This window comes from Heteronotia binoei, chromosome 7 (assembly GCF_032191835.1).
Source record: "Heteronotia binoei isolate CCM8104 ecotype False Entrance Well chromosome 7, APGP_CSIRO_Hbin_v1, whole genome shotgun sequence".
Classification (NCBI taxonomy): domain Eukaryota; kingdom Metazoa; phylum Chordata; class Lepidosauria; order Squamata; family Gekkonidae; genus Heteronotia; species Heteronotia binoei.
Window position 1 is genome coordinate 52,764,215 of NC_083229.1, and position 24,849 is coordinate 52,789,063.

The 24,849-nt window shown below is 42.4% G+C and overlaps 1 protein-coding gene across 2 annotated transcripts in view; it reads right to left on the reverse strand.

The window, feature by feature from the left end:
• Nucleotides 1–22,112: 22,112 nt before the first annotated feature.
• Nucleotides 22,113–24,849, reverse strand: part of HNF4G (hepatocyte nuclear factor 4 gamma) — a 46,800-nt gene continuing 44,063 nt past the window's right edge. Inside the window, exons 9-10 of one of the 2 annotated variants that reach the window (XM_060243622.1) lie at nt 24,538–24,657; nt 22,113–23,621 (exon numbers count right to left, since the gene is read on the reverse strand). In XM_060243622.1, coding sequence (XP_060099605.1) covers nt 23,503–23,621; nt 24,538–24,657 — 239 coding nt within the window. In that variant the 3' untranslated portion in view covers nt 22,113–23,502. The remainder of the gene's footprint in view (nt 23,622–24,537; nt 24,658–24,849) is intronic. The other variant, XM_060243623.1, reaches the window with a different exon arrangement.

A 24,849-nucleotide genomic window follows, 5' to 3' on the forward strand; every position in this document is an offset into this window, starting at 1 on the left:
TTGCATTCAGTGTCAAATGTTGGGGATTTTTAAGCTATAAAGGGAAAAAACAGGATCATCATTATCATCATCCACAGTTAGGTCCTATTGTGATAAATGCCCCTCCTTTGTCCAGTTCGCTTCTGCAAATTAGTTTTGTAACTAAATAAGTATCCAGCATTGGAAGTTATCATTCCTACAACAGCAGCAAGAAATCATTTGCACATAAATAGATTTGTCCTCAAAAATGCAAAGTTTTTCATCACCCTAGAGGCAAAACATCCTTTTACAGCTCAGAAAAGCTTTTTCATAACATCCAGTTCCTGCTAAGGGAAATCTCTTTCTTATAACTAGGGGCATTTATAGGAATGCCATCTGCCCATCTTGGATCCAGATTGTATGGAAATTGAAGATGTAAACCTGGTCTGGAGGGCTGAAAATCTGGGCCTGGCTTGGGATTTTCCCATCCCCTTGGCATTCCTTGATTCACCTTCCAGCAGGGCTCATGCTTGGGCTGTTGATCTCAGCTCAGGAGCCTGGTAGAGGACAGAAAGGAGAAGAAGGGAACAGATTAGATAGGATAGAACTTTTGCTTCTCCATTGCTGCTTCCACTGCCATGTGATTGACCCATGAGGTATGGGGAGAACAAGAGCCAAACCAATCCATGTCTGTCTCTTCTTTAGGATTGCCTGCATGTTAAGGTCACATGAACACATGAAACCTGCTGCCTTCTGCTGAATCAGACTATCAGGGTCAGTATTGTCTACTCAGACTGGCAGCAGTTCTTCAGAGGCTCACATTGTCTACCACCTGATCCTTCTAACTGGAGATGCTGGGGATTAAATCTAAAACCTTTTGCATACTGAGCAGATACTCTACCACTGAGCCATAGCCCCTCCACTGACCATCAGAGAGTGCCAAAGGATGAGTCCAAAGGGCTATCATTGTTTGTGTCAGAATCTACTAATACTTCAGTGGAATCCAAAGTTGTGCCTACCACCTGGTATGCAGAATTATGTTCTTCCCAGGGTTGGAGGTTCTATTTAACTATTGAGGATACTGAATTTGAGAACTAAGATTTAATCCAGTGGAACCTTTAAAACCAATGAAGTTTAATTCTGGGTATAAACTGAGTGATTTAGCATGTGTAGATGCACTCTTCTTCAGATACATTGAAACAGATTTCCTCAAGCATAAATTACTCCAGATGAACTGATCCTACACACAAGGGAAAATGCAGGGTGTGTGTGGAAATATTAACTATTATCCCCTCGAGGGAAAAATATGGGCACCTTTTTGTACTTTGAGCTCATAATCATGGGGGGGACAGTTTTAATTAGCAAAACTACATGTAGGGATAGTGGAACTACTTTTCCCTTCACTGTTGTTCTGATCTAAAGCTGCATCTCCATTTCCACTGCAGCTTACATCCCCATCTGTCTGTAAAAACACCTTCTTTTCAGAGTTTGAATCTTAAGACTTGATGTTACAACATTTGTCACCTTATAACTGTGATGAAATGGAGCAAACAGATCAGGATTTTTTTAGAAAAAAATGTCCAGAAAGTTATGTCCAACCGAAAATATATGGGTGAACAAAGCTATTCACTGAAGAAGATAAAACTGTACCAGACCTTGGAACCAGGGCTTTTTTTTTTTTAAGCAGGAACACACAGGAATGCAGTTCTGGTGGGCTTGGTGTCGGGGGTGTGGCCTAATATGCAAATGAGTTCCTGCTGGGCTTTTTCTACCAAAAAAGCCCTGCTTGAAACATTGCATGCTCCAGAGCTTTTTCCCAGAGGGGTCAAAACTCTCAAGAGGGGAAGGAAGGAAAAACACACAGTTTCCCCTCTTGAACTCTGAAATATTTTTTTTTAGAATTTTGTTTCCGCAAAGAGGTTCTGAAACTCCATCTGCCATGTTCTTCCAGAAAAAAATTCCTGGCATGCTCCACCATGGCTGGTAGCAATAGTCATGTAGAATGGGGCTTTTCCATAATGGGAAATAGGGATGGGCATGAATCTAAAAAATCCAGTTAAGTTCAGGGTTCAAGGTGGCCCCTGAAACGAATTTTGAACCAAGCCAAAACTCCCCAAATGGGTGAGTTTCTTTCTTTCTTCCAGCTGTGGCAAGCTGCAGCCAGGAGAAAGGGGGGCATTACTGGGGAAGGGTTAAATGGCCAACAAAAACAATCACTGGGGAGAGAAAGAGACAAGAATAGAGGATAAATGCTCCACCCTGATGGCAATGGTCTCACCAGGGGCTGATCTTAAGCAGGTTAGCAGAACAAAGTGCCTGCAGAGGTCAGCCCTTCCTTTCCCTGCATTTCTCCTCCATGCTAGCACAGCTTCCTGCCCTCCACACCTTGTAATATGCTAAGACAGGCTGTGGAGTCTGGATCATGTCTTCAGCTTTTAAAAACTCTGATAACCAATAAAACTAAGAGCTAAATATGGGCCATACCTATTAACTGCAACATAAGCTCCAAAGCTACCAAACAAATAAATATCAAAACTGCTTTGCTTCAGAAATCTCCATCAGAAGATCCAAACTGAAAAAGGATCATCTTAACTTTTCTTTAGCTCCCATACGCTAAAAAGGACTCAAATTGCTTCCTCAGCCTTTTCCAGCCTAGACAAGTATGAGCTCAACATATAGGCAGCTGGCAAGGTTAACTTACCAGTCCATCCCTACCCCTACTGCAGATAGGAGGCTGACACTGCACTGTTTCTACGCTTGACAGAAGATCCTCCCTTGGTGTGCATTTAAAATGTTCATCTACATTGCATAGCACCATCACTTCTGTCTTGCTTTGCATTATCTTAAGTTGTCTACACTCATTTTATTGAATTGGCACCAAAAGCGGTTTCACTCCACTTTATAAGAGTACTTTTGAACAGGAGTTTTCTGCAGGCGGATTCAATGCTCATAAAATCAGAATCAACCCTGAGTAAAGAGAGAGACTTCTCTAAGGCAATGATGAGAGGTCTGAATCAGTGACCTCCTAGGTCACAACTTGTTCTCTTAGTCATTATGCTATACCAGTTCCCTGTGAGGGAGGAACAAAGTTGTTTACATGAAGGACTAGGTGTTCTGTCACCCTGGTGAGAGGACAAAAGACCATGTGTGAATAAAGAATAACGCATTTCCCAAAGTAACCTTATTGACTGTAGGGAAAATGAATAAGAAAACACCTCTACCTCTCAACCAGTCTGAGGCATTGTACTTTCATTTAACATGTTTATTCCTATTGGTTGGTTTATAGCACACACACTGAATGTACACTAATAATTCACCACCTGGATTTTCCTACATGGACAGGAAGGATGCAATATTTAGTTATGTATGGGTCTACCAGACTTAAGCACACATGCTGAATCCAGTAAATAAGTCATGCTGTGTTGAATATGACCTGCTCTCGGTTGTATTCACAGGACTGCTGCATTAAGACCATTAATTTAAATAGCCTTGACTATGCTTAAGTCAGAATGTGGCCATTTATTTTAATAAAGTTCAACCAATTTAGATAGCATTGCTCCAGTTCAATGTTCAGGACAATATGCAGTTTTTTAATACCTTGCAGTTACATTGATGCTAAATTAAAAAAAAATGTATTTGACTGAGCTGGAAAAAAAGCCTATAGCAACTCAGAACTGAATCTGAATTTGCTAGTGTCTCTTTGCAGAAGCAGAGGTAGACCAGGATCATTCAGATTACAAGATCTGTGATGGATTAATTTGTGGTGGAAGAAAGGGAATGAAGGTTGTGACAAGGGTATTAGTTAACAAGGTACAGAAAGAATTCCAGAAGAGCTGTTATTGATTTACAAACACACAGGACTTTTTGAAGCTCTCTCTCTGCTATGACAGATAAAGGGAGTGTTAGGTGTATTACATATTTAAATTTTCCAAAGGCCTTTTGACAAAGATAGGGCACAAGTGGCTTGTTTTGAAAATAAAGACTCACGTGATTCTGGGGAAGCAAAAAGAGGTAAGGCGATGGTGGGAAAGAAGGAATAATGAATATAATGTATTCAAGCACTGATGGGGTCAATTCTCTCGAGAAGCCTGACAACCATGAAAGATAACCCTGCTGCACTGAACCGGGGCAACAGAACCTTTGAAATGTAATCTCATAAATACTTTCTTGTTTGGCAGCAAGAACAAAAATGTTTATCTGCCCCAGTGCAAAAGTTTGTCTTGTCTGGAATTAAGCTCCCTTCTTAATGGCAAAGATACACAAGTATTAATAGTAATATTTCTGAAAAATATTTCTTGCTTACTACTTTCAATGCATCATCAGGCAGTTGTTCAGCATCTTGCTGGAAATAGGTATGTTTAACCCCTTTAAGATGTACATTTATCAGACTGGGCAGGAATAACTACCATGGAGGAAAAGTGCATGTGTGAATCAACTGTTAGGATGGACAAAGTACTGTTATACTCAATTAATGATTAAATTGTGGGATTCACTGACAGAGGAGGTAGTGATGTCCCCAAACATGGAAGAAGATTATACAAATTCATGGAGGATAGATTCATCAGTGGCTATTGATCATGATGACTAAAGAGAACTTCCACATGCTCAGCCAAGACTTACCTGTGCTGTTGTCTTTGGGTCAGGAGGGGGAGAGGAGAGCAACATGCCTGCCTCATGGTGTCTTCAAGCTAGGCAGGGGTGGGACCAGCTGCTGCCTCATTAACCAGCCACTTCAGCTGTGTGGCCATTCAGGGGCATAGGTTGGGTTGCCCAGGCAGCTATTTAAGCTGTCCACAGAGGCCAATTCAGCCTCTGTTTCTAAGTCTGCCAGCTGCTTCTGTGGATATCTCAGATAATTGTGATCTTTGTGACCATGTGTTTTTTCTTCAGAGGCCAGCAACCTCCTTTTTTCCAGCAATCTGGATGAGAATTAAAGCAACTGTCAGCTGTTCTGTGGTCCCATCAGCTGTTTGGTGGCAAACTTGCTCAGCTTCCATGCAGTGGGCCAATTTCTTTCTATTGCTTCATTTGAGGATTAGTTAAACTTACTTCCCACAGCAAAGGAGTTCTTCAGGAGTTTCTTGTGGCAGCAGCTTCTTATTTCTGGGAGAATTACAGAGGTTGAGGGCTTGCACTGGCAGTACCTTCTACAGTACCAGGGGTTTTGGCAGGTGGAAACCGGTAACCCTCTCCCCTTTTTTTCTTGGTAGTTTTGGGAGTGTCTTCTCATGGGTGTCTCCTTAAAATAAATTCTTAACATCTATGTCACTTAAATTTTGCCTGCAAGGTAGTCTCCCCTGGGTGGACCTTCTGTGCTTGGCTGGCTTGGTCCACTGCCAGTATCAGGGTATCACCACTACATCAAGATTGCACAAGGTGTGTGAAAGAACCTTAGACCAGAGGAATTGAACTCATTTGTTATGAGGACTGGATCTGACATAAATGTCGCTTTGTTGGGCCGGGCCATGCGTGCCATAAAATGAAACATGAGGTACTAGAAATATAAACTTTATAAAGGTGATTTCAGATGTCAAATAACAATAGCAGGCTTGATTGGATTAGGTGTAATATGTAGACATGGAGATATCAGCATTGGTAATGATACAGGAAACCTAGGTATCAGTTCCAGGAGAATTCAGTCTAGAATGGTGCAAAGAATAAATGGACATAAATGGCTCATTCCTAGTATGTGCTATTATCATTTGGCTTCTGAAATCACTTAAAGATGTAAGGACTAATCCAAGTGTTCTAATTCCTAATCAAGGTATTTTTGGAAAAAAATCGATCCAGACAGGAACAGAGAAATCAAATCTTTTTTTTAAACAACTTTTCAGAATAAGCCAAAATAATTCCCTTAATGTACATTATGCTTGTCAGAAGAATCCATCTATCCATTCATTCACCCACTCTCCCTCCGGAGAAATGTGCTTGCACACATAAGTTTATACCTGGAATAAAATGTTGTTGGTCTTGCAACTGCCATGGACTTCAACTTTGTTTTCTCTGTTTCTCTTTTCTCCCCATTCCTTCTTCCCCAAAAGAGGAGTAGGCACCCTGGAGAAGGAAGCAGAAGTTCTGTGTATGTGCTCATGTGTGTGAGAGACAGACATATAGCGGCATGTCTTTGTATCCCTCCTGCAGGAAGCAGTCATGGACCTCCCTGTGTTCCTCTGTGTGAAAGAGAGGTGGGAGAGAGAGGAGGGAGAAGGGAAAAGAGAGAGGGAGGGGAGGGAGGCAAGGGGCAGGAAACAAAAAGCCAACAAGGGAGCTGGGTTGGGGGGGACAAGCTATGGTGCTGCTACTGAAGCAGTCCTGAAAAAGGAATCAGGAGAAGGAAGCTGCTTGGGGACTGGATTCGAGACCTGCGCAGGCTGAATGTAGCCCACGGGCCACGTGTTTGACACCCCTAACCTAGAGCATAACTAGAATTTTTGAACAATTTTAAGAGGGTTATTATTTAGCAGTCAACACTGTCCCTAATGGATACTTCGCAAGTTCATACTGATGCTGCAGGCAGTTTGAGCTTTTGCAGCTTCTTGAACAGTTGCTGGTGTAGTAAGCCATGGCCCTTGCACTGGACAGGAATTGGAATCCTTAGGGACCTCACTTTATTGGAATTCTTTCCAATCTTAGCTGCCATCTACATGTGGTAGGATTTATTTAAGGACAAATGGTTTGGTGTATTTTTGGTATGACAAGCTGTAGTCAGGGTCATTAACTGACAAACATCTCATTCTGAGTCAGTCATGTAGTTAGTATGCACATTTTTCACAGCAGTGAGCTGCTGGCCACATCACACAGTGACATCAGTGGTAGGGCCTTTTCCCTTTGGAATATTTCCTTGCAGGGCTCAGAGTTGCTTTTTTTTGTGAAGGTCCAAGACAGACCAATGGGGCCAGGCTACCTGCATCTTACTCCATCCGGCTCCCAATGATCAGTCCTGCCCTGTTTGCTACCTCTCAAAATACCTCTCTTTTTGGCCTACGACCTCCAGAATTTTTCTTGCGCATGCTAACAGTTCCTGCTTGTTGTGTTTTCAGTTTGTCTGTGTCTTGCATCACAGAGCAAGGCTACACATCCCCCCCAATGGATTTTGGTGTGCACTCATTTTGCATTGGGGCTGCCAGTTCGGTGTAGTGGTTAAGTGTGCAGACTCTTGTCTGGAAGAACTGGGTTTGATTCCCACTCCTCCACTTACACCTGCTGGAATGGCCTTAGCTCTGGCAGAGGTTGTCCTTGAAAGGGCAGCTACTGTGAGAGTCCTCTCAGCCTACCCTTCTCACAGGGTGTCTGTTGTGGGGGAGGAAGATAAAGGAGATTGTAAACTGCACTGAGACTCTGACATTTGGAGTGGAGGGCAGGATATAAATCCAGTGTCGTCATCATCATCATCATCACACTGGCATCTGAATGGGCTCTCTCCTTGAATCAGATCCGTGTCATTGGCTGTTGGTGCTCTTCAGAATACAAAGGATATATATGCCCATTTTATGAGTCTGTTTTTGCTAACATGCTTATTGTCAGTCCTTTTAGCTGTGAGAAAAACAGTACGGACCATAGGATACAGCATCGTGTTCTGGGCAGGTGATTACACAGCATTCTCTGGGTGCAATCTCAATTTGGGCCTTGCATCACTTGGCTGGGACACAGAGGGATAAAGTGGCCATTGCTTCTTTCTACCATATTGAATGAGGTTTTCTGTCATGGGCTACCAGATGCTGTCATCATTCATATTGGAGAGAATGTTCTTCCTGTCCCAAAAGGAGTTGGGTTATCTCTGCTGACCTCCAAATGTTACATCAAAAAAACTCCCTGGAACTACAATACTATGGACATGTCTGCTGGAGTGCCAGAGTAGCGTGGGGTGCTTTCAGCAAATAAAGTGGACCTGACCAGCGGGAAATTTTGCAAGGCTGCACAACATGCTATTAAGATGCAAGGGCTGTGTGTGTTGATGATACATTACCCAAACGTTTCTCTTTAGGTCTGATGGTATGCACCTCCTGGAGTGGAGCATGGATATCTGGCTGTATGGAATTCATGATGCTTTACTAGGTTGGTTGCAGGCATAGGAGCATTGGTGAGAGTGGGGCCTGGGGTCCTCCACTCTGTGGCAATTTGGACAATGGTACAGATTCTTGTGAGGGGAGGCCATGCCTGCATGCCCACCTCACACATTTTGGGGACACCTTAAGGGTCTTTGGAGTGGAGCCACTCAGCTGCTTGCCCTGCCTCAGTCCCAGCTGGGTTCCACCACCATGTGGCAAGGGGACCATGAAGCAGCTGGTACCCATATGGATCCCAGTTCTTGCCATTCCACAGTTTTATCCCCCAGCCTGATGGGGTGCATTCATCAGGCAGCAGGGAGGCCACCTGATGTTTTGGATCTGTCCCTATACTGTGTCAATGCTCCTTCAACTATATTCAACAAAATAATCTGTGGCCTTGTTTCACCAAAGGATTGTTGTTCTGTGTGTTATTCCTTTCATCAACTCATCTTTTATCCTTCCTTGAACCCTGCAATGAGAGACAGTAAACCACTGAATACCAGTGCCAGGAGATTAGGGGAAGGCCTCAGTCTTGATGCCCTATAAAGAAACGGATTGGTTACTAGAGCAAGATTCAAGTCCAGTAGCCCCTTAAAGACTACAATATTTGCATGTCAAATCTCCCTTCATCAGATACTTGGTTACTGTATGAGACAGGATGTTGGACTACATGGTCCACTTGTCTGATCCAGCAGGGCTCTTTTTATGTTCTTAAGCTCAATAGTTCTGATCTCAAAGCTGTTGTGTAAAAAGTGACAACTTGTTCCAGGAGTCTTCTGTTTGTGGCTAGCTGCTATTTTCTGCCTTCTTCTCTGCCCTGGTTCCAACCTGATGGAACTCTCTGCCAAATAGCATCCATTTCCTGTGGGGCATTTTATAGTTTCACAGGGTGTACAAGGCAGAGATGGTTCTGCCTGGCATTTGGTCCTATTTGGATCCTATTTGGATCCTATTTGTTTATTTATGTTTTATATTACTGTGTTGTATACTTCCCTGAGCCTGGTTCCACCAGGGAGGGTGGTTGATAAATTTAATATGCAAATAAATACATTCTTGAAAAGCTATGTCCAAATTCTATAGCAGGCTTTCCTCATGTTGTGATTCTGACCATAGCTTCATATTGATTTGATTGTTTTAATGTGTTGGAAGCAGCCCTGAGCCCACTATGGGAATGGGCGGCCTATAAATCTACCTAAATAAATAAATAAATATTCAAGACAATCTAGAATTTCTGATCCTTGCTGTTTCAATCATTTCAATTTTGCTTCTTCCTTCTGTTAATAAAACCAATGATTCTTTATCTTCTTGTCTTTTTCTGATTCCTCACACTAAATTTTCCTAGATGTACAGATTTTTTTCAAAATATATGCAATGATAAATCAACAATATTTGTATACATATAAATGGTGTACATTATACATATAACTCTACCATGCAAAGAGTGTGTAAAAAGTCCATAGAATGTGCACTCAAAACATAAAATCAACAGCAAAATGCAAAGAACCAAAACTGTTGACAAAAAAAAAATCAAAAGAAATGAAATAGGAAACATTCACTCATCTCTATTATACATGGTAAGGGCCAACTGTAATGGTCAGGGTTCCCCACACCCTTTTCTCATTCACTTCATTCCACCTTTCAGGAGCAGAATAGTTATGGTGTGGGTTATAAGTGGGTAAGGCACGGTTAACAAAAAAAAACTGTGCTGGATTACACACTACTGTTCTGGAGAAAGCCTGGGGAGGCAGAATATGAATATGAGGCTATTGCTGCTATTTCCACACATCCATTCTCATGGAAAAATTGATAAACACTTTCCTATCACAACATAAAAATGGTCTCCTCTTTAGAAGGGCTCAGTGTTTTTTGATTTGGTGGCCAAGACAAGGAATATAATGAGGGTTTTTTGTTGTTGTTTTGCAAGAACTTTGCTTTAAAACAGGTATAAATTCACACAACTACAGTTTTACTGAACTTAAAGGCTATTTATGGGTGTGTGAGTTCTTATTCTTCACTGGCTGAAACCTAACTACTTAACTGTTTGTTGCTTCCATAGGATCTATTTGAGAGATGACAGACTTTCCGTCCACTTAACTCTCCTCCCTCATTGGCTGATTCCAGTTAGTATCTGCCCACTCCCCCTGCAAATAGGGATTTGCTGGGATGCTAGAAGGGCAGAACTATAGGCTGTCTGTTACACCTAGGCTTCCCAACCCCCCCGCCCTGGCGGGGGACCCCCGAAATTGCATCCTCCTCCCCCACTCTCAAAAAATCTGGGGGTGGGGGGGAGAGAACATACCTTTAGGCATCATGTTGTACAGCTTCTGATCCATTTTAAAATGTGTCCCTTTAAGGCTGCACAGGAAACAGGAAACAGGAAGGGCTTCATGGGAAAGTAACAGTTTCCATGGAGAACGGCCCCTCCCTTTCTTTTCCTGTGGAGCCTTGCGTTCGTTTTCCCAGCAAGCACATTCTGCTGGAAGAAGACTGAGTACGGTAAGTGTTTGTGTGTGTGAGAGAGAGAGGGAGGGGGCAGGGAGGGGGGATTCCCTGGTATGGAGGCCCTCCCCCCCTTTAAAAAGCATGGGGGGGAGGGAAATGTCTACTAGGCACTCTATTATTCCCTATGGAGAACGATTCCCATAGGGACTAATAGGGAATTGATCTGTGGGTATTGGGGGCTCTGGGGGGGCTATTTTTTGAGGTAGAGGCACCAGATTTTTAGTATAGCATCTAGTGCCTCTCCCCAAAATACCCCCCAAGTTTCAAAACGATTGGACCAGAGGGTCCAATTCTATGAGCCCCAAAAGATGGTGCCCCATTCTTAATTATTTCCTATGGAAGAAAAGCATTTAAAAAGGCGTGCTGTCCCTTTATATGTGATTGCCAGAACTCCCTTGTAGTTCAATTATGCTTGTCACAACCTTGTTCCTGGCTCCACCACCAATTTCTCCTGGCTCAACCCCCAAAGTCTCCTGGCTCCGCCCCCAAAGTCCCCAGATTTTTCTTTAATTGGGCTTGGCAACCCTAGTCACACCACTATAACAATATATATTTATTTGATATCTCACAGTTGTAAGAAACTGCCCAAGGTATCCTGCTATTGCATATTGTGCTGTTCCTGAACATCAGCAAAGAACATGCCCATGGAACCTTCAACACATTATGTAATGTTCTCCAGATGTGTGTACAAGGCCAGAAGTGAAATCTAACATATAATACAAAATTAAACCAACATATACACTATTAATAGCTGAGTTGCATCCCTGGAATGGGTAATTTATATTTTCATGGCAACATTCAAAAAGAAAGAGCTGACAGGTTGGTAGTTGTGGCCTATTGTATTAATGGCAAGAACTCTTTATGTTTTTTTTAAAAAAACTGGGAAGATGTAAAAACTGTGTACCATTTTCATTTGTACCATAAAATTGTTAGCTACCAATATATATTGATTTCAGTCCTGTTATCAAAATCAACCAAGTGCATTCATTTGCATATGTATGTGATGAGATACCACAAAATGATGTGTCTCAGTATTCTTGGTTCTGATTACTAAACTTATTAAATTTTCCTTAAGTTGTCTTTGTGCTCAAAACTGGGGAATCTGTTCTGTCATGCATGCATTGGACATTAGGATTACTGGAGAAAATACTGGTGGAACAGTGGTCTGGGAGAACATTTCCTTAAATCACCCCAATCCCTTGCTGCTGGGCTGGCCTGTGGGTTGGTAAAGACACTGTGTGAGAAAAATACCCCAAATTCCTGAAAATCATAGTCACCCGTTTGGTTGCCAGGGTGCCTGGAGACACAACTCACACACATCTGCCAGGACAACGTGGGTTTTGTCTACCAGACTGGAAAGGACTTATGAGTACTAACAGCCACAATGTTGCAGCAGCACTCCGTGTCTCTCGAGGAGGGCTAACCAGAACAGATGGTTTCCAGTTGCTCCGTGCGATCCCCATCTCGGCCGTTGTAGCGGAATAAGTTGTGCCACCAGGAACTGTCCAGGCAAGCGGTTTCCAGCCTTGACCAGAGACTCCATCTTGGAAGGCTAACTCCACCAGCAGCTATCTTCCTGCAGTGCCAGACTCCGTAACAGCGAAGCGGGAGGCTCAAGTACTCAACAGATGTCACCTATGAATAAAGCCATCAAGCTTATCTTAGGTGTGGATTCTGCCAGACTGCCTAAGCCTTTGTCCAACGGAACCCAAGACAAAGACTGGTTCCAGCAGAGGGACTGCAGGGTGACATAATAGAGGTTTGGTGTAGTGGTTAAGTGTGCGGACTCTTATCTGGGAGAACCGGGTTTGATTCCCCACTCCTCCACTTGCACCTGCTAGCATGGCCTTGGGTCAGCCATAGCTCTGGCAGAGGTTGTCCTTGAAAGGGCAGCTGCTGTGAGAGCCCTCTCCAGCCCCACCCACCTCACAGGGTGACTGTTGTGGGGGAGGAAGGTAAAGGAGATTGTGAGCCGCTCTGAGACTCTTCGGAGTGGAGGGCGGGATATAAATCCAATATCCTCCTCTTCTTCATCTTCTACAAGATAATGCATGGGATGGAGAAAGTAGAGAAAGAGGTACTTTTCTCCCTTTCTCACAATACAAGAACTCGTGGGCATTCGATGAAATTGCTGAGCAGACAGGTTAAAACGGATAAAAGGAAGTACTTCTTCACCCAAAGGGTGATTAACATGTGGAATTCACTGTCACAGGAGGTGGTGGCGGCCACAAGCATGGCCACCTTCAAGAGGGGTTAAGATAAAAATATGGAGCAGAGGTCCATCAGTGGCTATTAGCCACAGTGTGTGTGTGTGTGTGTATATAATTTTTTTTTGGCCACTGTGTGACACAGAGTGTTGGACTGGATGGGCCATTGGCCTGATCCAACATGGCTTCTCTTATGTTCTTATGAAGAAGAGGAAGAACATCTTCACCTAGAGCCAAGCGTCTTTGTATAGACCGGGTGTTACCTTAGGTAGCAATTTGGCCATCTATTGTCACCTTTTTAGATAAGCTTGATAGTTTTAATCACCCCGCACCCCAATAATCTTTCCCATTCTTTCCCTTAATGTTTATCCTGGAGCCTCCGCCTTGGCCCATTGTTACCTGGAAGTCCAATCAGGTAACCAGGGCCAAGCCTGCTCATTGGCCAGATATGGACAGCCAATCAGGTGCCCCCAATAAACTGGCTATTGGCTAACGCATAAGTCCAGCCCTTATGGTCATTGCGGAGCCTCCCCTTTTTCTGAGGTCATGTACCAGCTGACTACTGCCATCCACCCCTGTACTTCCCATCCCCTAAGGGCTCAAGGTAGTCCTTATAACCTGTGGTCCAGTTCCCCACAGGTGTGTATCTAGCAGTATCCCTACCCTGCTGTTTAGATACATCCCCGATTCTTGGCCGGTTGAGGGTCCTTTCCCTCTAGTTCTCATTCGTCGCCATTGGAGCCTTCCTTGAAGACCACGGTCAGTAATTATCACCGTTTGTCCATCCTTGTGTCATCTCTGCATTTCTTTCTATTTGTATTAGGACTGTGTGTGTGTTGTATGTATTCATTACCTTGTATGTGTGTTCTATATTTTTCTGGAATAAATTCTTAATTGATTTACTTAATTAGTGTCCTTGGCAAATTTAAGCAATAATTTCTGGATGTGTATCCTGTATACATAGTTTCTAGATCCTTTTAAGCCATTCGCCAACATTATTTTGAGAGCATTTTGGCTTACAACTGTCACCAGGTGGAGGCAGGATGCCCAGTGTCCAACCTTGTATTTGCTAGACAGCAAGGTCATAGAGCTTCTACCCAGCCTGCCCCACGGCCATATTGCCAAAAAATGCTAACTTTCATTCAAATACAACAAGGATGACAAAGCTGGAATAATGTAACTTCATTCCATTCTATGCCATCATTGCTGCCATATTTCTTCTTCACAAGAGCTTCCTTTTCACAGTCCAAAATAGAGACCAAAAAGTATTTTATTATTCTGAAATATTATACTTGATTAAAATCAATATGTACATTTTATACACTTCCGCAAAATTAATTGAAGTGTAATTGGGGTAGTTCTGGAGGCCAGTGTAGAAAATGAATTCGTTACCCAATGCCATGAATCAGACATAAGCCCTATATTGTTCAATTGCACATACTGTTAATGTGAATAAAACTGTAAACATTAATGTTATGATCAGGGCTCACTTTGTAGCAGGAGCTCCTTTGCATATTATGCCACACATCCCTGATGTAGCCAATCCTCCAAGAACTTACAAGGCTCTTCTTACAGGGTCTACTGTCTGCTCTTGGACGATTGGCTATATCAGGAGGCTGTGGCCTAATATGCAAAAGAGCTCCTGCTACAAAGTAAGCCCTGGTTATGATAAGAAAAGGGCCAAATTAGCGTAACACATATCATGGATTATAAGAACTCAGAAACAGATGTAATTGTCCCTCAAACTTGATCAAATTCCTTGTCCCTTCACCAGACTAGATTGCTCAAGTACCATGCTAAGCATCTTTCACCAGCGGAATAGCCATTGGTGCCATGGGGTCATGGCGAGATTCTGTCCATAAATAAGCAACATAGTTCATTGTTGTATGCAGAGCTTTTTATGCAGAAAAAGCCCAGTAGGCACTCATTTGCACATTAGACCACACCTTCTGATGTCACCATTGTTCCACACAGGGCTTTTTGTAGAGAAAGCCCGTCAGAAGCTCATTTGCATATTAGGCCACACCCCCTGACACCAAGCCAGTCGGGACTGCATTCCTGTGCGTTCCTGCTTTTTAAAAAAGCCCTGCTCAAAAAAAGCCCATGGATTTATGTGAACAAAGCTTACTTTATAGGTCTGGGCCAATTAGGACTTTAAAAATATTTTAACATTGAAGGAAACTCCTAGGTGAGTATAGCAATTTTATAGCACAAAAGAAACACATTTGGCCAGGATGCACAGCCAACATTATATACTGTGACTTCTGGATTCCACTGGATCTACTTTATAAATACAGTACAGATTACAAACTACCTCTATGACAGACATGCACCACACATTGGTCCTTCAACAGCACAGTCCTTCACTTAGACGCAGAAGAGTGTAACTCCATTTAGGATTACACTGAAAAAGCTCCAATTACACAATTATTGACAAATCTTCTTTTTAGCATTCTCCAAAGTCCTATCCTTGACTGTGACAGGCCTCTCCATTTTCCATGCATTTGATGTGAGTAAAAAGGTACATCTGAAGTTCTAAGAAGATAAGAAAATATTAAATGGAGAGGACAAACTTGATTCTAGCTCTGTTATAAAATGTACACACAGAGAATTTATTTTGGTTGGTGCACAGAAACTTAAAATCTATGTCACATTTTGTACAAAAGTAATGTTTTCAGCTCTGCTTGTACAACATCAAAGTCAGTTTTGAATTTCTGGAGATCTGGAATCTGCTTGTCTCCTTCGTTCTGTACTCTGAATATGTAGATTTCTTCCCAAAACTTAGAAGTTCAAACTGTGGCCACTGGCTATGCATGAGTGATTCAAAAAAAGCAATTATCCAGAGTACTGTATGGCTACCCTTTTAATATTCCTTGTCATCTTATTTCTATTCAGGTGCACAAGTGGAGTGTAATATGGATAGTTAGATATCCACAGATAATGTGAACATTCTAATTAAACTATACAAGGTCAAAGAAGTGTTAGAGGATCTCTTCCCTCTTTTAATATATACTTTTAATAATAAAAAGGTTGTCCTTTTATCCGTGTGAAGTTAACTTTATAATACAAATAAGGATAGCTTCTTTTGTTTCCTTGATGGCTTGAAAGACTTTAGAATACTAAACACAAATGGTAACTGAGCATGAAGAAATGTGTCTGTTGCTGATGATGCCTTTCTCTACCCTCAATCATTGCAGGATATGCCACATGATTTTGCAAACAATTGCCCCAAACAGCAGAAGAGAAAAAAGTCCATTCTTGGTCAGATACAATTTCCAAGTCTGAAATGCTACTATACCAATAGTAGCAAACCACCCATCTGTCAAACAAATAGCAAAATCAAACCTTAGAGAAAGCATCCAGTTCCAGCTCTGGCAACCAAGACTTACAAGATGAAGAAGATATTGGATTTATATCCCACCCTCCACTCCAAATCTCAGAGTCTCAGAGCGGCTCACCATCTCCTTTATCTTCCTCCCCCACAACAGGAAGAGGTGTGTGGGGCTGAGAGGACTGTCACAGCAGCTGCTCTTTCAAGGATAACCTCTGCCAGAGCTATGGCTGACCCAAGGCCATTCCAGCAGGTGCAAGTGGAGGAGTTGGGAATCGGGAATCAAACCCGGTTCTCCCAGATAAGAGTCTGTACACTTAACCACTACACCAAACTGGCTCATTTTGAATCATCAGTTTAGATACTTTAAAATGTGCCTCTTGGCCACAAGAATAATTTGGTATGAATTATGTTTCGAGGAGGTATGAATTATTGGGTATGAATTACCGTATTTTTCGGTCCATAAGGCGCTCCGGACCATAGGACGCACCTTCCTCCCGGGGGGCGATCCGCTGCCTCCGCCTCCTAACTGGCGCTTCCCCCGCGCCTGCCTGCCTGGCTCCATCTTCTTCAGGCAAGTGCTAGGATCGCTCCACATGGCCCCACCGCAAACCCAGCGCTTCGCAAGCGCCGGCTGCGGAGGGGGCAGCGTGCTTCCTCCTTGTCTGTCTGCCTGGCTCCACCTCTGATGCTTAAAGCAAGCGCTGGGATCACTCCCTCCGCCCTCCGATCCCAGCGCTTGCTTTAAGCATCACAGATGAAGCCAGGCACACAGGCAAAGAGGAAGCACCCTCCCCCTCCGCAAACCCAGCGCTTCGCGAGCGCTGGCTGTGGAGAGGGCAGCGTGCTTCCTCCTTGTCTGTCTGCCTGGCTCCACCTTTGATGTTTAAAGCAAGCGCTGGGATCGGAGGGCAGAGGGAGCGATCCCAGCTCTTGCTTTAAACATCAAAGGTGGAGCCAGGCAGACAGACAAGGAGGAAGCACGCTGCCCTCTCCACAGCCGGCGCTCGCAAAGCGCTGGATTTGCGGAGGGGGCGGGTGCTTCCTCTTTGCCTGTGTGCCTGGCTTCATCTGTGATGCTTAAAGCAAGCGCTGGGATCGGAGGGCAAAGGGAGCGATCCCAGCGCTTGCTTTAAGCATCAGAGGTGGAGCCAGGCACACAGGCAAAGAGGAAGCACCTGCCCCCTCCGCAAACCCAGCGCTTCGCAAGTGCTGGCTGTGGAGAGGGCAGCGTGCTTCCTCCTTGTCTGTCTGCCTGGCTCCACCTTTGATGTTTAAAGCAAGAGCTGGGATCGCTCCCTCTGCCCTCCGATCCCAGCGCTTGCTTTAAACATCAGAGGTGAAGCCAGGCAGACAGACAAGGAGGAAGCACGCTGCCCCCTCCGCAGCCAGCACTTGCGAAGCGCTGGGTTTGCGGTGGGGCCACGTGGAGCGATCCCAGCGCTTGCCTGAAGAAGATGGAGTCAGGCAGGCAGGCGTGGGGGAAGCGCTGGATCGGAGGCAGAGGCAGCGGATCACCCCCCCCCCCGAAGGTACGTACCTTCGGACCATAAGACGCACACACTTTCCCCCCACTTTTTTTTGGGGGGGGGAAGTGCGTCTTATGGTCCGAAAAATACGGTATGTACCTCCTGGAAACATAATTTGGTATAAATTATGTAGCTCCTCGAAACATAATTCATACCAAATTATTTTTGTGGCCGAGGCACATTTTAAAGTATCTAAACTGATGGTTCAAAACTGATGATACAGTATCATTCCACCCAGGTTGACATGAAATTTTTGTCCATTTGTGTTGGAAACTTTTCTTACTCCTTTTAGCGAGCTTCTTTGGGCCTCTCTGGGAGAAAATGCTTACAATTACTTAAATAGATAAAGACCAATACTTTTGCCTATCCATTCAGGTCATACATGCAATCACCTGCCAACAACTTAGTGATTTTACAACTACTGTATAATGGTCTTATGTAACAAACATATAGATATGCTATACATTTAGGCCCGGAACATACAAAAATAGTGGGAAATCATTTCAAACTCTCCAAACATTTCAAACTCTCTTATAAATTGAAACAGCATAAGATGAATTTATTGCAACAATTAAAACTAATAATAATGCCATCTACACACATTAGAATTCAAATAAAACATTTTGTGACACATGTATGGTATGCAGAAGTGCTTTTTGTATCTTAAACATAGCTGGAATGCAACATTTATTTTCTGGGACTAACACAGCTAAAGCCGAGTATTGCTTCTGTGCTCTCAACTCAAAGCACAATATATACCTCCTCGAAACATAATTCATACCAAATTATTCTTGTAGCCAAGAGGCACATTTTAAAGTATCTAAACTGATAATTCAAAATTCACAAGAACTTCTTTAAAAATGATTTCTCCCACCCCCAGATACAATCAGTGTAAAAAGTATTAACTATAGCCTTCATGTAAAGAAAGGTCAAGAGAAAACCTATTCCCCCTTCCCACCACGGCTATATCTTTTAAAATGATTTCCCTTTTACCTTATTACCTTATCTTGAAAGCATTCTCTGCTTTAGTAACTCATTGGGTGTTTTCGCACTCACGTTTTACTGGCGCCACGACCCTCCTGACGCCGGCGAATCTGCATGGATTTCGCACCAGAAGCGCCGGCGCACCCAGAAGCGCCGGCTACTTCCGTCGCTAAGCCAGCGCAAACGTTTTCCTGCATCTTTGCGATTTGCGTTTGCGCTGGCTTAGCGACGGAAGTAGCCGGCGCTTCTGGGTGCGCCGGCGCTTCTGGTGCGAAATCCATGCAGATTCGCCGGCGTCAGGAGGGTCGTGGCGCCAGTAAAACGTGAGTGCGAAAACGGCCATTGTGTGATCCATGGGTGCTCTGTTCCTTACTCCCTTTCCCATTACAAATTGGGGCATTTGAACAAGTAAATCCACTAGGGAAAGTTGCTTCCAGAGTAGATTGTGCCCAAGCCTGCCATCTGCTGTTCTCCATTGGTGCCCTACGCCATCTCCTCATCCTGTCACAATACAGCACTATATTTACCTGCTCTTTTGAGCGCAGGAAATTCAGTCAGGCAAACCTATTGTGAGACCTTTAAACTCTTTTAAAGTGCTGTGATCAATGTCTCTCATAACTGGATCAGTGCCTGAGTGGGTTTTTGTCCCTTAATGAGAACTTTAAATTCTGTAGCTGTTTGTAAATTAAAGTAGCAGGTGAAAACTTATCGGGGAATGAACTGCACTAAAAAATTCTTAACTGCTATGTTGTGTGGAGGGTGTTTTCTTGTTTTTAAATAGCAGTGATTTAATTGTTAACACTGAAAAATAGCAATCTTCACACACAGGCTCCATTCTATTGCAATGGTAGATCAGGTCTTTGTCTGAGGAGCTCATACAGTCTCCTCCCCCCATCCCCCCCATTCTTGCCTTGCCTGTTTCTTCACTGCTCCCTAGTCCTACAAGTCTTCTCGTTTCTTTGATTTCTTCAGTCCTACAAGCTGCTTCTCTGCTTGGACTGCCTCCCTCAGATTGAACCTTTCCTTTCAGTCAGATGCTTTGACAGGCCTACCTCTCTGGAAAAGGCATGGTTCATGATAATCCCTGACATGAAGCGTACACATATTGAAAACAACTCTTGTATGGAACAGTAACCCTACAGAAACCTGGTTCTTTGTCCAGGTGCTGGTCAACTAAATGTGAAATACAACCCTCCCATGTCTGCAACATAATCTTGTCCATTTCTTTTTGTTTCACTGAATGTTGAAAATTTGAACTGCTTACTAAACTTTGCAGAGTAATGGATCATGTCATTATAAACTGGAAATTCCCTGAAACCAATGGCCTTGTCTCAACATAATATTCTGGGGAGTGGGGAGAGAGAAATTCTTAATAATGCATCACCATATGTCTATTCAGTTTTCTCTTAGAAAACACAAAGTTAGAAGGGTGTAACTCTTGGTACAAGACGGGCCAGGGTTCTCTTTTGACCCACCAAAAAGGCCAGGGATTATGGACTTGCACTAAAAGAGATGGGTGCCTTGGGGAGGAAGAGAATGGGCAAGATGGCCTCTTCTTCCTCTGGTGCCAGCAGATAAAGTGGCAGGTTCCAACCTGCATAGATTTAAAACACAGCATCTGGTTTAGAAAAGAGGACACCTTTAATTCCTGAATAAAGAAGGAAGCAAATAAAAATATTCTTTTCTGATTTGAGACCTCAACCCCCCCCCCCCCCCCTTTTCTTGTAATACAATAGCTATGGCCTTCAAATCACTCACACTTCATAGAAATTCTAGGGAATGCAGTGAACAATTTTAGGGTAAAGAATAGGAGGAATGTAGCCTAATTAAAGCTCTCACTGATGTAGGAAGAACTGTGATGTGGTTCTCATCTGATTTCAATATAGTTTAACTTTCTCCTGCTTAGGTCTATGACAGCCAATTTAAAAAACAACATCACTATTTACATTACACAAGGAACAAAAAAAAGTTACTTCAAGGCCCATTTAACATTCATATGTTTTCAATATCTGTTTATTGAGCATTGATGAAAAGCAGTCAATCTGAAAACACTTGCAGCAACCATTTTATGGCCACACAGCCTACATCCATCCATGACATCAGAGGTCAAACAGCTCAGCATAATCAACCATTTCCACAAAGCCAGTCACTTTGATTTTGTGCTACTAGGCTTACAAAAATAATTTCACACTTTCAAAATAAATCTGATTTTCAATAAATTACAATATACTTATTATTTAACAATGACGTGTACCATATAAAATAGATAACAATATTTGAAATTAGGAAAAAAAAAAGGTGTTTCACTTCTGAGACTTCAACCCCGTGTGTATGCAAGTTGCACTGAACCTAACAAAATTACTACTGAGTAAGCAGACATAGGATTCTGCAATCTAGTACAGTTCCAGTGCATTCTAAACAGAGGGCGTTTTCGCACTTACCTTAATCGGCAGCGACGTCCCTCTTCACCACGGAGGATCTGCACGGATTTCGCACCAGTTGCTGCGGAGCACCCGGAAGAGCCGCAAAGTCCCGTGGCTTTTGCGGCGCAAATGGAAACCGCCCAAAACCAGTTTCCATTTGCGCCGCAAAAGCCGCGGGACTTTGCGGCTCTTCCGGGTGCTCCGCAGCAATTGGTGTGAAATCCGCGCAGATGCTGCGCGGTGAAGAGGGATGTCGCTGCCGATTAAGGTCAGTGCGAAAATGCCCAGAGTTATACCCTTCTAAATGCATTTGCTTTCCGAAGTTGTCTTATCATTGTCTTAGAATCACATGCAGTCTTAAGGCAGGGGTGGCCAACTGCACATGTGGCTCTTTCTTACATTGTGTGGCTCTCAAAGCCTCTACCACCCCATCAGTCAGCTTGAAGAAGGCATTTCTCTAAATCACTTCTCCAAGCCAAGCCAGCCGGCAGCTTGGAGTATGCATTTAAAGCTAAAGTTGCTTTATTTCTACCTCTCACTCACTCCCATCAGTTTTCCTTCCTTCCTTCCTTGCAGCTCTCAAACATCTGACATTTATTCAATGTGGCTCTTACAATATGCAAGTTTGGCCACCTCTAGTCTTAAAGCATCAAAATGTTAGCCTTTCACCTCCTTGCTGAGCTGCTGTGCTAGCATCAGATTGCCCAGACTACAGAGAAGAAAACCATAGTGTAGCATCACAAGATACCTGAAATGTAAAAATTCTGAAATTGGGGCTCAGGGGAAAAAACCAACTTTGGGAAATAATTCAAAGTACTTTCTTAACTAGTCGGAACTTACTTTGAGAACGTAAACATATAATATATAACTTAATGCATAAAACATTGTTTGGTAAGAAAATTTTAAATATACATGCTTTCATTTTATTAAAACACTAATTACAAGACTGAGCATTGGAGACAGTGTTCCAAACTATTGCTCACAAACAGTGCAATCCCCTAAAGATTAATCAGTGGATTTAGACTGGAGTAAAACCAAATAGGATTGCACTGTAAAATATATACCTTAAATTCTGCCACTTGGGGAGACAAACATAAAAGTTGAAAACAAACACTATTAACATAGAAGTAAACAATTTATTATCTGGGCTTGAAAACAATATGAAAACTCCCACAGCATAGTGCAGAAACAAAAGGAAGTAGTATGTTTCAGAGAAAGATATTTTTAAAAACCCTTCCTTATAATATAACAGAATAGCAATAAATTGGGCTATACTGTCAAGCTTGACAATATGATTGAATTTTCAATGGCATACCAACATTATATGATAGAAAAGTGTAATCCTATTAATATTTAGTTTCTCCAGTATCAGTGGAATTTGATTCTGAGTAAACATCCATAGCACAGAGCTATAAGTGTCACAAAACTTCCCTTCTTAAATTTATCATCCATATATCTAATTCTCATTATGGCTGGAATCTGGAGATACTTAAATCCAAAGACTGGAGGTTGGCTGTCAAGGGGGAAGGAGAGAAGAAAGTGGGAAGAGGGGGGATGCTATGATAGTTTTCTGGAAAATGATAGTAAGTTGACGTAGACTGGAGTAACTCTGCATATGATTGCACTGTAACATATATCTTAATTGTTGTCACTTGTGAAACAAACATAAAAATGAGATGTCCCCCACAAGTCCCTTTGGGCCCCCCACTTCTTTATCATATCCCACTCCATGTCTCTAAACTCTAGCATAACTATTTATTTATTTCAATTTTATCCTGTCCTTCCCGCAAAGCAGGCTCAGGATTTTTTTATATTTATAAAATTCCAAACCATTCATATGTCCTATTCTGAAATTTAAATATATATTCCTTATTTTTCAGGTCACTGACTCTCTAAAAAGGGCCCTCTAAAAAGTAAATGCAGTGGCTTTATTGATGCCATTGAAATTAGTGCAGCTTCTTCCACATACATGTGTTCAGACTTAATATATTAGATGAGCACATGTGTCACATCAGATGCTGGCAGGAAGTATTTTGGCTTCCAATCTCTACTGTATATTCAAGAAAATGAGACACTTGCTTTGATTAACTGTTAAAACTGCTGGCTTCTGCTGTTTCATTATTTCTAAATTTCAGTCTGCATTTTTATTAAAATCAGGCTTTACATTCTGCTAGAAATACATACTTCAAAACTTTGGAAGATGACATATGTATAAAAGGACAATAAATTAAACCTCTTCAATTATTATTCAAAGGCATTGCAAACAATGAAAATATTTCTTTTTTTCCCCCAGTCACCTTCTAGCATCCACAAATTACATCTGAATTCGAGGTTGTTGGAGGGGGGGGTGGTGGTGGTGGTGGTGGGAAGCTAGCAAAGATGATGAAAAACCCATCTCCAAATGGAACAGTATTTGTGTTTTTAATAGCAGGTCTAAATTATCTATCCTGAGTTTTCAGCATCCAGAGTAGTGATGTTTTAATACAGTGCTTGTGCCACAAAAAGAAGTATTGATCAATATCACAATGGCTTTTGTTTTGGAAGAGATTGCTGAGAAATAACCGTAACTTGGTTTGTAGGTATCTTGTATTCCTGGCCTGAGCCTTGTGGAGGAGAAGGTAGTGGAGTTTCAGGTGTTGCTGATAGAAGAAAAATGAAGAAATTATCAATTTGATTATAGTATGAACAGCAGGCATGACAGATTCTATGTTCACATCATGCTTACAATATCCATGTCATTTTTGGCGTTCTGGTTTGAACAGTTATAGCTCTAATCCACAAATTCTCTTTACAATTAACTGTTTTTATGCTTTAACAGAATGTACCAGATTTGCTCCAAGAAAACATTGCAGTCATCCATTTTTATTCAAACTCAGTGAGCCAATTGGGGAAGGGGGGGGGGAGATATTACTGCCTGTGCTGCTCATATATAAACCAGAAATTTTAAGGATTCTCAAACATTTTGTGGCTACAAATACATATATTGTACTGCCCTTATACATAGCAGAAAGCCAGATGCAAATTGGCTGTCTAATCCATGTACTATCAGCTATGCTGTTTCATCCCATAGGCTTCCCTCTGCACAATCCATCCCTGCTACTCCAGTGACTGATGGGCTCTTTAGGAATGGTTCTTTGTTCTTACATATCTCATGAAGCTTACCAATAGCCCTACTTCTGCTGTAGTAACTCATTCCTACTGTGAGCCTAACTGATCAGAGACTAGGCCTGCTTACTAACTGCACTGCAGGAACAAGATGAAGCAAGCAAAAAAAAAAATCTTCTCCAACCACAGTCCATTTGAAGAGACCCAAGCAGCAATTCTTATCCTTCAGAATTTTTTTCCCAGTTGAATACTACATTCTGTGCATGCAGAGAATCATGAAATGACCTTGACAAGTTCATAACCAGTTTGTTCTTTATAGACCACAATCCTAGGCATATTTACCTGGGAGTACGTCCCTTTGAATACCGTAAGTAGGAATGCTTGTGGTCCCTATCAGATAACATTACATACAAATGTTATTATCCAAATAATGAATTTGTAGCAACTTACAGATCTGTTCTGTATGTATAGGAGCAGACACTGAACTTATGAGCAGGGTTTGCCCAGTGACTGGATCTTGGGCTAGGTGAGGATGAACTGGATGAAGATTTGTGGCATCATTGGATGTCCCTGTAAGGATACATCAGTTCAAATAAGTTCTCGCTACTGCAAGAAAGGCATTTTTCTAACTATAGTTGTGGAACTGCTTCTCAATTACTTAACTGTGCTGCTTGCTGGTAAAGCAATGATATAAATGGAAGGTCTACTATTCAGGGGGTTGGATCAAGACTAAATTTTCCAAGAGTGGAATAGAAAGTTCCT